The 11,979-nt window shown below is 48.8% G+C and overlaps 1 protein-coding gene across 1 annotated transcript in view; it reads right to left on the reverse strand.

Moving 5' to 3' along the window:
• Positions 1–9,977, reverse strand: part of LOC144767998 (alpha-2-macroglobulin-like) — a 237,548-nt gene extending 227,571 nt beyond the window's left edge. The window contains exon 1 of the mRNA XM_078651389.1: positions 9,830–9,977. Coding sequence (XP_078507515.1) covers positions 9,830–9,906 — 77 coding nt within the window. The 5' untranslated portion in view covers positions 9,907–9,977. The remainder of the gene's footprint in view (positions 1–9,829) is intronic.
• Between the last annotated feature and the right edge of the window lie 2,002 nt (positions 9,978–11,979).

Here is an 11,979-nt window from a genome sequence, read left to right on the forward strand (position 1 = left end):
TCTAGAGAGCTGGCAGATAGAGTACAGTGATAGGTGGCTGTCACTCTAGAGTGCTGGCAGATAGAGTACAGTGATAGGTGGCTGTCACTCTAGAGTGCCGGCAGATAGAGTACAGTGATAGGTGGCTGTCACTCTAGAGTGCTGGTAGATAGAGTACAGTGATAGATGGCTGTCACTCTAGAGTGCTGGCAGATAGAGTACAGTGATAGGTGGCTGTCACTCTAGAGTGCCGGCAGATAGAGTACAGTGATAGGTGGCTGTCACTCTAGAGAGCTGGCAAATAGAGTACAGTGGTAGGTGGCTGTCACTCTAGAGTGCCGGCAGATAGAATACAGTGATAGGTGACTGTCACTCTAGAGGGCTGGCATATATAGAACAGTGATAGGTGGCTGTCACTCTAGAGTGCCGGCAGATAGAATACAGTGATAGGTGACTGTCACTCTAGAGGGCTGGCATATATAGAACAGTGATAGGTGGCTGTCACTCTAGAGTGCCGGCAGATAGAATACAGTGATAGGTGACTGTCACTCTAGAGGGCTGGCATATATAGAACAGTGATAGGTGACTGTCACTCTAGAGGGCTGGCATATATAGAACAGTGATAGGTGGCTGTCACTCTAGAGTGCTGGCAGATAGAGTACAGTGATAGGTGGCTGTCACTCTAGAGTGCTGGCAGATAGAGTACACTGATAGGTGGCTGTCACTCTAGAGAGCTGGCAGATAGAGTACAGTGATAGGTAGCTGTCACTCTAGAGTGCCGGCAGATAGAGTACAGTGATAGGTGGCTGTCACTCTAGAGTGCCGGCAGATATAGTACAGTGATAGGTGGCTGTCACTCTAGAGTGCCGGCAGATAGAGTACAGTGATAGGTGGCTGTCACTCTAGAGTGCCGGCAGATAGAGTACACTGATAGGTGGCTGTCACTCTAGAGAGCTGGCAGATAGAGTACAGTGATAGGTAGCTGTCACTCTAGAGTGCCGGCAGATAGAATACAGTGATAGGTGACTGTCACTCTAGAGGGCTGGCATATATAGAACAGTGATAGGTGGCTGTCACTCTAGAGTGCCGGCAGATAGAATACAGTGATAGGTGACTGTCACTCTAGAGGGCTGGCATATATAGAACAGTGATAGGTGGCTGTCACTCTAGAGTGCCGGCAGATAGAATACAGTGATAGGTGACTGTCACTCTAGAGGGCTGGCATATATAGAACAGTGATAGGTGACTGTCACTCTAGAGGGCTGGCATATATAGAACAGTGATAGGTGGCTGTCACTCTAGAGTGCTGGCAGATAGAGTACAGTGATAGATGGCTGTCACTCTAGAGAGCTGGCAGATAGAGTACAGTGATAGGTAGCTGTCACTCTAGAGTGCTGGCAGATAGAGTACAGTGATAGGTGGCTGTCACTCTAGAGTGCTGGCAGATAGAGTACACTGATAGGTGGCTGTCACTCTAGAGAGCTGGCAGATAGATTACAGTGATAGGTGGCTGTCACTCTAGAGTGCTGGCAGATACAGTACAGTGATAGCTGGCTGTCACTCTAGAGTGCTGGCAGATACAGTACAGTGATAGGTGGCTGTCACTCTAGAGTGCTGGCAGATAGAGTACAGTGATAGGTAGCTGTCACTCTAGAGTGCTGGCAAATACAGTACAGTGATAGGTGGCTGTCACTCTAGAGTGCTGGCAAATACAGTACAGTGATAGGTAGTTGTCACTGTAGAGGGCTGCCATGTAGGGTACATCGATAGGGGGCTGTTATTATAGAGGCCAGGAGGGGGGGCCGCGCACGGCGCCGCGCACGACGCCGCGGTACTCATGAGGAGCTGAGCTCGTCATGACTCCGCCCACACAATGGAACGCGCCGCACAGGAGGGGAATTAGCCCCGCGTGGACGTTCCACGGCCGTTATGATGAGCTCAGCTGCACGGTGCCTCATGACGAGCTGAGCTTGTCATGAGCCTCGAAGAGGTTAACCTAGAGAGTCACCGTAAGAGTACAGTGATAGATGGCTGTCATTATAGAAGGCTGACATAGAGTACTGTGACATGACTGTCACTTCAGATTGCCACCAGATAAAGTACAGTGGTAGATGGCTGTCACTCAAAAGTGCCACCAGAGTACAGAGATGGATGGTTGTCACTCTAGAGAGCCACCAGCTAGAGTACAGAGATGGATGGTTGTCCCTCCAGAGAGCTGGCTGATAGATTGCAGCAATAAGAGGATATTGATAAGAGGGCTGGCATGTAGAGTACATGGGTAGGTAGGATGGTATTGTGGTAGGGTCAAGTGTAGGTGGCAGGGTTTAGAGCCCTGCATTGTTGAAGTCTGACCAACCCCGCCCCCCAAGTCTCCCAAAACCAGTGGTCGAAGTAGGTGGGTTCTGAGGGGCATGACATGCCCATACATTTTTTATTTAAGAAGAACAGTTCCCCTACTTTTCGTGAAAAGTCAACCTTCCCAGGAAGGTTAATTCCGACAGTTGAAATGCTTCAGCTGAAGTGTAAGGCAGTGAGACTCTTGAGCTGTGAAAGTGAGGGAGGAGCAGACAGCTAAACAAGCCTTCTTGCCAGGGGGCCTGCTTGCCTGAAAGAAATGTAAATGTGTGCAAATGCACAGTCTGTTTGGAAACCAGCATTGCCTTTAATAATCAGAATCACTCGAAACTTCCTGATGACACAGATGTATTCTTTTTGAGTGGTATTACAAAGAAGTTACAAGCTGAGCTGTGGTGGGTGCTTTTAAAAGATATTTACTAAAATCTACATTTTGGGAGCACATTTTATCTTGAAATTTTCTGCATAGTTATTAGAAGCCTATTTTACAATCTGCGTAATGCAAGTGGAAAGTAATGACTTACATATTCACAGTGCTCACTGTTGCAGATTGAACATGTAGCGCTAAACATACACAAGTCACTATTCTCCACAGTACAAAACAGGATTCAATGTTATGGCTCTCTGCAGTGCATCAACTACTAGACTATTCATACTGTACGATAGTGCATTTCCCAATGATTAACGTAACTTGCATTTATTTTTCATTTAAGCTGTGCATTACTTTATATGTAGTTATCTGAAAGTGAAAGGCCAGAAAAAGTTACTGAATTTATTGTTAAGTTGAGCATTCAATACATGTTGTAATTTCTCATGTTGGCTTAAATCCACCCCCCTTCTTTTGATGTGTTTGTTTCAGTATCCTTCAACAATCTTTGATTGCCAGTGGTCAGTCCTACCTCTTTGTCTCATCCCACTACCGTTCTTTATCTGTTCTCTGGGCGACTACTTTTTTTCTTTGTTTCCTGCTGTGTTTCTGTTTGCTTGTGTGTAGTTTGGGCACCATAGCTGATTACATTTAAATATAGTTTTCCTCCCTCCAACCTCCTCCCAATTCTACAGTTGTACTGGGGGTACGTCTTTCACCATGCCTCCCTATCATTGGTTATATTTTTGGGCTTTTAGCAATTTTCACTATTGACTGTCATTTGGGCTTTTTCTAGTAGGATGTTAGTTTCATTTTGGGCTTTGTTTTAAGGAGCGTTGGGCTTGTTCTTCTTGTGAAAGCTGCTGCAGCCAACTCTGTGTACAGACAGTATGCTTTAAAGGCGCGCGAACAGAGCACCTGCTGATGAGAGCGTGCCCCACCCATTTGCTTCTGTGCAGGGTGGGCACAGTGCAAAGGCACCAGTCTTTAGGTATGAACAGCCAAGCAACTGGAATGCAGTGCAGGCTGGTCACTGTAGGCGGTTCCCATCGTGCTCTCGCCGTCAACAAGTTGCAAGGTTGGAGATAATCTAAAATTAGTTATATGGTGAAAAAAAAACAGTGGACCTCCTTATATAAACATAGGCACTGAACTCCCTCTTTCAGCTAGGTTAACGCTCTCGCCACAAACATTTGCCTGAGGCGCCTTCCTCACAACTGTGTTCAGGCTTTCAGGGCACGCCTTCTTTTCAGACAATCCTCCCCCAAGCATTCACTATGTGTGTGTCAGCTCAGGAGTGCTGCTAAATAGGGCACGTTGTGAGAAATGTGTTTTAGAACTTCAAAACATAAGTTTACAATTTTTTTTAATTGTAACAATTAGCAGTCGGTTAATTTTTGCGAAGAGTTGTGGAACTAGGGGCCTCATTTATGAGGCTGTGAGTGACTTTTACGCCGCCGGTGTGTCACTTTTTGTGACGCACCAGCAGCGTAAAAAATGTGCCTTGTTGCACCATATTTACAAAGTGACGCATCTAGGTAGATGTGTCACTTTGTAAACCCCTGCACCACATTATACCTGCGCCAGGTATAATGTATGCTAGGGGGGCATATTGACGCAAGAAAGGGTCGCAGAGGTGCCGCAGGAAAATCTATGAGATTTCACTGCGGCACTTCTAGGACGCAAATGCGTCAATATCTTAAGCCTACCTCACAGCAGGCGTAAGACTGACGCAGGCCCTTTCACATGACGCCAGCCCATTGTGAAAGGACACATTGCTGGAGTTGCGTCACTTTTGTGACACACTCCAGCAATGCGTCCCTTTTTCGCCATACAGATACGTCAGAAATACTGACGTATCTGTAACTCCTTGCGACATGATGCATCATATTATAGATGTGACGCATCAATCATGTTGCAAGGAGGGCGCACTGAGAAGTGACGCATCGGAGCTTTCACGCAGTGATGCGTCACTTCTCATAAACGAGGCCCTAGGTTTTTTTCAGTAACTGGTGTGAGGTTGTAACACACATGGGCTACTTTCACTTTGCAGGCATCTATTTGCTGAGTCGAAGAGACTGGGGTAATTAGTCGAATGTATTCACGCACTACCAGTATGTTCTTTACTGCAAGGTGCCTGTAGTAAAACCACGAGGCATAAAAACAAAAAAAAAGGGTTAGCAGCCAGGCCCTCCCCTTCCACCACTTGCATGCAAAACTGCAATGTTCCTTCTTTGAAAAATGTTTTAGTTCCCTTTGAAACTGAAAGGCACCACACAGTCTTTACCATGGCCCTTCAGTGTTCGTGAGATACGAAATCCTTACTTAATCACTTGTATGCTTGTGACGGAACCGTTCCATCACAAGCCTCGGGTGAGCTGTGCTTGTGACGGAACGGTTCCGTCACGGCCCGCTCGCCGCGCCTGCGTGGCGCGAATTCCGCGCCTGCGCTGAGCATTCTATTGGGCGGGCGGGGCCGTGACGTAACCGTTCCGTCACAAGCACAGCTCACCCGAGGCTCGTGACGGAGCGGTTCCGTCACGAGCACGGGAGCGCCGCGCGGCCGCCCCGCCCCCTTAGCACTGCGGCGGAACAGCCGCCGCAGTGAAGGGGTTAAGGGAATGAGCGAATGTGGGCGGTGTAGGTAGTGGTATGGTGCTCCACTTAGATTTATTATTCTTGCAGGAGCTCCTGTCCATCCTCGAGATGTTCAGTACAGTGTGTGGTGCATATATCTGGCAAAATCAAGTTGTATAAAACCCAGATCTTCCACTCAGGGCAGACTTCAGACACTGTCCAATATTTTTTAAATTCTAAATTTTTCTTATGCATTTTATTTCTTCCTGTCCAATGTACCGAGAACTTGAAACCAGACAAAAGCAAATTGCTCTTCTCCCTTTCTTTCCCAAATGTGGCATGTCCTGGCTTATAAAGTTACCTCAATCCCAAAGATTGGCTAAACAATCCCTCAGGGATACTTTATGTGCATCAACTAAAATTCATTGCATTCACTCAAGTGGTTGAGTTGTCTATACTTTTTATGTGTAGAAAAAGTGATAGAGCAGACAAAGAAACATACATTATGTATACATACTAGTGCTATGCGCAAGGTGCAGAGACTGAAAACATGTGGGATGTAAAACATAAACAACTTAAATGTTTTTGTATTGGAAAACTATTTGTTCTGTAATTGCAGATAAACTTCACATTAATTGGGGTGAAGTAAACTCTTTCAGAGAGGGCCTATAAAGTCTGAGCTCCAGCTACCTTTTCATTCCCTCTAGACACAAGTCCCAGTGCTGATAACCTGTATCTTGGTTAGAGTACACCACATACTACAACATAAGTACAAAGAGGGATAGTACCTTGCAGCGTTAGCTATTCATGTATTCCGGATTGTGGTGATTTACGTATTACTGACAAAAATGATATAAAGAAACTAGCATATTCAATGCCATAGGTCTCGCATTTGTTAAAGTTAGAACTGCTGGCGTTGAAAATGACAATCAGCCTGATTCATCATTCTCCCGTTTTGCGAGCCCCTAATAGCGATTCATAACGAATCGCTATTAAGGACTTGCAAAACGGGATTCATGTAGGAATTGCATAAAGAAATGCGATTCCTACACATTCCTTATTTGCGATTAGCAAATTGCTAATCGCAAATAAGGAATAGCTCCCCATTCATTCCTATGGGCCAAAAGGCCCATAGGAATGAATGTGGAGTATTCCTTATTTGCGATTAGCAATTAGCTAATCGCAAATAGGATAGCGATTTAAAGGGTGCCAGGGGTGTCCAAAGGACACCCTGTAGCACCCCTTAAATGCAAATTGAAACAGGTGTTGCGCACACACATGTCCAAAGGACATGTGTGTGTGCAACATGCAACTTAGAAAAATGCTTTTAAAAGCATTTTTCTAAGTTTTCGCTATTTACCACGAGGTTTGACCTCGCTGTAAATAGCGGGCCGAAATTGCGAATTCGAATTCTTAAATGGATGATGAATTGCATTCAAGCAATCTCAAATAGAGATTCCTTAAATGTAATTCCTCGCAAAATAGCGAAATCGCTATTACCGATTTTTGCATTTGGGATGATGAATCCCAAATGCAAAAATAGCGCTCGCAAAGGGCCAGATTCTCAGAATCTGGCCCTTTGCGAGCCGATTTCGGCTTGATGAATCAGGCTGAATGTATTTTAATTTTGCTCTTTATACCAATTGCAATAGCGCTATGAAAATATAACGACTGAACTGCAAATAAAGAACAAAAGTAAAAAACATTTTCATTTTCAATGCCGACAGCTCTAACTTTAACAAACGCAAGACCTATTGCATTGCAAAGGGTTGTTTATAAAAGCAGATTAGTTCTGGCGGAACGGGATACGTAACTCCGCAGTCCACACGTGTGAATCCTCACCATTTTATTGATTATTTGATTTGATTTTTCCTTCATTTCGTTAAGCTGCAAATATTCCACCAGGGGCGTAGCTTGGTCAGTAGGAGAGGGGGAGGGAGAGGGGGAGGGAGAGGGGGAGGGAGAGGGGGAGGGCAGGAAAATGTGAGCTTCAGATTTCCCAACAATCACGAGGGGACCATATAACTCCCAATATTTTCATAAAATAACCATTTCTAAAACCTTTAATGTAGACAATAGTGTGTGTGTTTTTGTCTGCATGTGTATGTAACAATCCCAAGTGAAAGCCAAGTGAGTTTTCCTTTTTTAATCTTTCTTTGTTTTGGGTCGGTCTCTGAGGTGAACTTTGGGACCGGCGGAGAGCCGTTGGTGCTTTGAAGTGACGCCTGAGGGTGTTTTGGTCCCTTTAACCTTGGGGTGACCTCTTTGATGGTAACATCACTTTGGCAGCTTGCTTCCTTTCATACACAGCATGTCTGTAAGACTGACCCCTGCAAAGCACATGACAGTCACAACCATACATGCCAACATTCTACAGCAGGGCTTACGGCAAACCTCCAGAACCCGCCATCTTTTCGACTGAAATCTGGAGAGTGGGGGGGGGGGAGTCATTTGCATTACTTGGCTCCAAGGCATGGAATCTCACTAAGCGTACCATCGAATCCGAAGCGTTTTTTGCTGTATATCCCTGAACCCTGTGGAAGGCACCTCAAGTTGCCTGCCACGGGTACATTGATCAACAGTGGGGCGCCATAGGTGCACCCTCGTCCCTCACAGGGAGGCCGCACACCCAAGGGGGCCCTGCTTAGAGCCCCCAAACATGCTTTACAACATGGTTTTCATGTCGGACAGTCCGGCATGGGAACTATGTTGGGAACCGTGCATCGTAATCCCAAGGGCAGAAAGACCTGCACTGGCTCCCCGTCAGCAAGAGAATCACGTTCAGGCTCCTCACCCACGCACACAAGGCTCTCCACGACCTGGGCCCCAAGTACCTCAATGACCGCCTCACCTTCTACACGCCCACCTGCCAGCTACGATTGACCAGTCTCGCCCTCGCCACTGTACCACGCATCCGCAGAGCCACCGCCAGAGGAAGATCCTTCTCCTACCTGGCAGCCAAGACATGGAACTCCCTCCCCATCCACATCCGTCTTACACAAGACCACCTCTCCTTCAGGAAGCAACTCAAGACCTGGCTGTTCGAGCAGTAGCGGACCCCTCTCCCCCAGCGCCTTGAGACCCTTCCGGGTGAGTAGCGCGCTATACAAATGCCATGATTGATTGATTGATTGATTAAACTGCTCCTGTGCAGAACAAAATCAAACACTTCTGCCTGTCTACGTTCCAATTCAGTCACTTGCACAGAACCTCCCTACAATGAACTTTTAATACTTTTTGCAGTGATGGAGTCACTTTGTTTTGCCCCCCCCCCCCATCAGCACCCTACCTTGCCTGCACACCACCTCTCACTTCCTGCCACCCCACCCCTTCCCCTCCCAACAAAGAACTTAGAACCAGTCGGGAGCTAAACTGGGGTGATAAGGAGCGCTGGAGGGGTGGGGAGACGTGTGCTCTGAGGCAAGTCCCTGCCTCGATGCGTCCAGCCAAGGCCTGGCCTGTGAGAGGGGCCTGCGCTGCCGCGTTGGTTTTATTCCCCAGCAGCAGCGAGGGGCACATTACTCTCGGTCCACGGCGCTGGTGGAGCAAGGGCCAGTCCGGGGCCCCACAAATGGACTCTTTTGTGTATGGGTCCGCGGTCCTGCGGCGGGAGACGTGTCCCGGAGCCGGAACGGGTCAAGGGGGGCTGCGGCTGTGGCTGGAGGGGTTCAGAACCGTAAACAGCAGGAGGGGCGAGTGCAGAGGGGGCATAGGGGCAGAGAGGCCTGGTCTGGGCAGTGTGGAGGGGGCAGAGAGGCCTGGTCTGGGCAGTGCGGAGGGGGCAGAGAGGCCTGGTCTGGGCAGTGCGGAGGGGGCAGAGAGGCCTGGTCTGGGCAGTGCGGAGGGGGCAGAGAGGCCTGTCCTGGGCAGTGCGCAGGGCAGGAGGCGCAGGAGCGCAGCGTGGAGGGGAGGAGGGCGAATGCAGAGGGGGCAGAGAGGCCTGTCCTGGGCAGTGCGGAGGGCAGGAGGCGCAGGAGCGCAGCGTGGAGGTGAGGAGGGCGAGTGCAGAGGGGGCAGAGAGGCCTGTCCTGTGCAGTGCGGAGGGCAGGAGGCGCAGGAGCGCAGCGTGGAGGGGAGGAGGGCGAGTGCAGAGGGGGCAGAGAGGCCTGTCCTGGGCAGTGCGGAGGGGGCAGAGGGGGCAGAGAGGCCTGTTCTGGGCAGTGCGGAGGGGGCAGAGGGGGCAGAGAGGCCTGTTCTGGGCAGTGGGGAGGACAGGAGGCGCGCAGCGTGGAGGGGGCAGAGAGGCCTGTTCTGGGCAGTGCGGAGGGGCAGAGAGGCCTGGTCTGGGCAGTGGGGAGGGCAGGAAGCGCACAGGAGCGCAGCGTGGAGGTGGAGGAGGGCGAGTGCAGAGGGGGCAGAGAGGCCTGTTCTGGGCAGTGTGGAGGGGGCAGAGTGCCCTGTCCTGGGCAGGAGGCGCACAGGGGCGCAGCGTGGAGTTGGAGGAGGGCGAGTGCAGAGGGGGCAGAGGGGGCAGAGAGGCCAGTTCTCGGCAGTGCGCAGGGCAGGAGGCGCGCAGGAGCGCAGCGTGGAGGTGCAGGAGGGCGCACTTACGGCTGTGGCGGAGAGGTCCCACAGGCATAGACCAGGCCCAGGACGAGGCACAGGCGGGGCAGCAAGGGCGTCCACATGGCGAGGGCGGCACAGGAGGGTCCGGGGCAGCTCTGGCCACGGGTCGGCTCCAGGCCCCTATATACCGCGCCCGGTGTCCAGCACCCACGCAGGGCAGACAAAGTCCAGCGACAGCAGACCGGAACGGTCCATTCTGGGGATTACAGGGGCCGAGGCCTCGATGCAACCCATGATCTGTCCAAGACAAACAACGGGTTAATAAACTGATAACTGAACCGAACCGTTGAAAAAGTCCCCGCCGCAAAATCTGTGAAAGTTACACATTAGGACACAACGCATGAACGGACACAAATACACATAGATGTATTCTAGACACTTTTCCCTTTATTTCTCCTTGCTCTTTAAATCTTTCTATAAACCACGTTTTTCTGTTGCTTCTTTTTTTTCTTGCTAACACCCCTTTGTTTCTTTCTAATATTGTTTCTTTCGTTCTTCAATTCGTAGCCTAGTCCTCTTTGTATTTTCTTCTATGTTTTCATTCTTTTAGGATTTTTTTTTCATTGCCAATGTTTACTTGTTTTCTGATTTTATTCTGCCACCACTTCCTCTCTTCTTGCCAAGGTCGCTTTTCACTTTCTTCCCTTCCCTGTTTGTCCTTTTCTCTCCTGCGTATGTATTTTATTTATTTATTGCCTACTCTCTGTCTTACTATTTCTTAGAGTGGAGGGCGTGGAGTTGATTGGCGTGCCATAAAGTGGAGTGGCATAGAGTATTGTGGACTGGTGTAGAGCAAAGTGGAGTAGCATAGAGTATTGTGGACTGGTGTAGAGCAAAGTGGAGTAGCATAGAGTATTGTGGACTGGTGTAGAGCAAAGTGGAGTAGCATAGAGTATTGTGGACTGGTGTAGAGCAAAGTGGAGTGGCATAGAGTATTGTGGACTGGTGTAGAGCAAAGTGGAGTAGCATAGAGTATTGTGGACTGGTGTAGAGCAAAGTGGAGTAGCATAGAGTATTGTGGACTGGTGTAGAGCAAAGTGGAGTAGCATAGAGTATTGTGGACTGGTGTAGAGCAAAGTGGAGTAGCATAGAGTATTGTGGACTGGTGTAGAGCAAAGTGGAGTAGCATAGAGTATTGTGGACTGGTGTAGAGCAAAGTGGAGTAGCATAGAGTATTGTGGACTGGTGTAGAGCAAAGTGGAGTGGCATAGAGTATTGTGGACTGGTATAGAGCAAAGTGGAGTGGCATAGAGTATTGTGGACTGGTGTAGAGCAAAGTGGAGTGGCATAGAGTATTGTGGACTGGTGTAGAGCAAAGTGGAGTGGCATAGAGTATTGTGGACTGGTGTAGAGCAAAGTGGAGTGGCATAGAGTATTGTGGACTGGTGTAGAGCAAAGTGGAGTAGCATAGAGTATTGTGGACTGGTGTAGAGCAAAGTGGAGTAGCATAGAGTATTGTGGACTGGTGTAGAGCAAAGTGGAGTAGCATAGAGTATTGTGGACTGGTGTAGAGCAAAGTGGAGTGGCATAGAGTATTGTGGACTGGTGTAGAGCAAAGTGGAGTGGCATAGAGTATTGTGGACTGGTGTAGAGCAAAGTGGAGTAGCATAGAGTATTGTGGACTGGTGTAGAGCAAAGTGGAGTAGCATAGAGTATTGTGGACTGGTGTAGAGCAAAGTGGAGTGGCATAGAGTATTGTGGACTGGTGTAGAGCAAAGTGGAGTAGCATAGAGTATTGTGGACTGGTGTAGAGCAAAGTGGAGTAGCATAGAGTATTGTGGACTGGTGTAGAGCAAAGTGGAGTGGCATAGAGTATTGTGGACTGGTGTAGAGCAAAGTGGAGTGGCATAGAGTATTGTGGACTGGTGTAGAGCAAAGTGGAGTGGCATAGAGTATTGTGGACTGGTGTAGAGCAAAGTGGAGTGGCATAGAGTATTGTGGACTGGTGTACAGCAAAGTGGAGTAGCATAGAGTATTGTGGACTGGTGTACAGCAAAGTGGAGTAGCATAGAGTATTGTGGACTGGTGTAGAGCAAAGTGGAGTAGCATAGAGTATTGTGGACTGGTGTAGAGCAAAGTGGAGTAGCATAGAGTATTGTGGACTGGTGTAGAGCAAAGTGGAGTGGCATAGAGTA

This window comes from Lissotriton helveticus, chromosome 7 (assembly GCF_964261635.1).
Source record: "Lissotriton helveticus chromosome 7, aLisHel1.1, whole genome shotgun sequence".
NCBI lineage: Eukaryota > Metazoa > Chordata > Amphibia > Caudata > Salamandridae > Lissotriton > Lissotriton helveticus.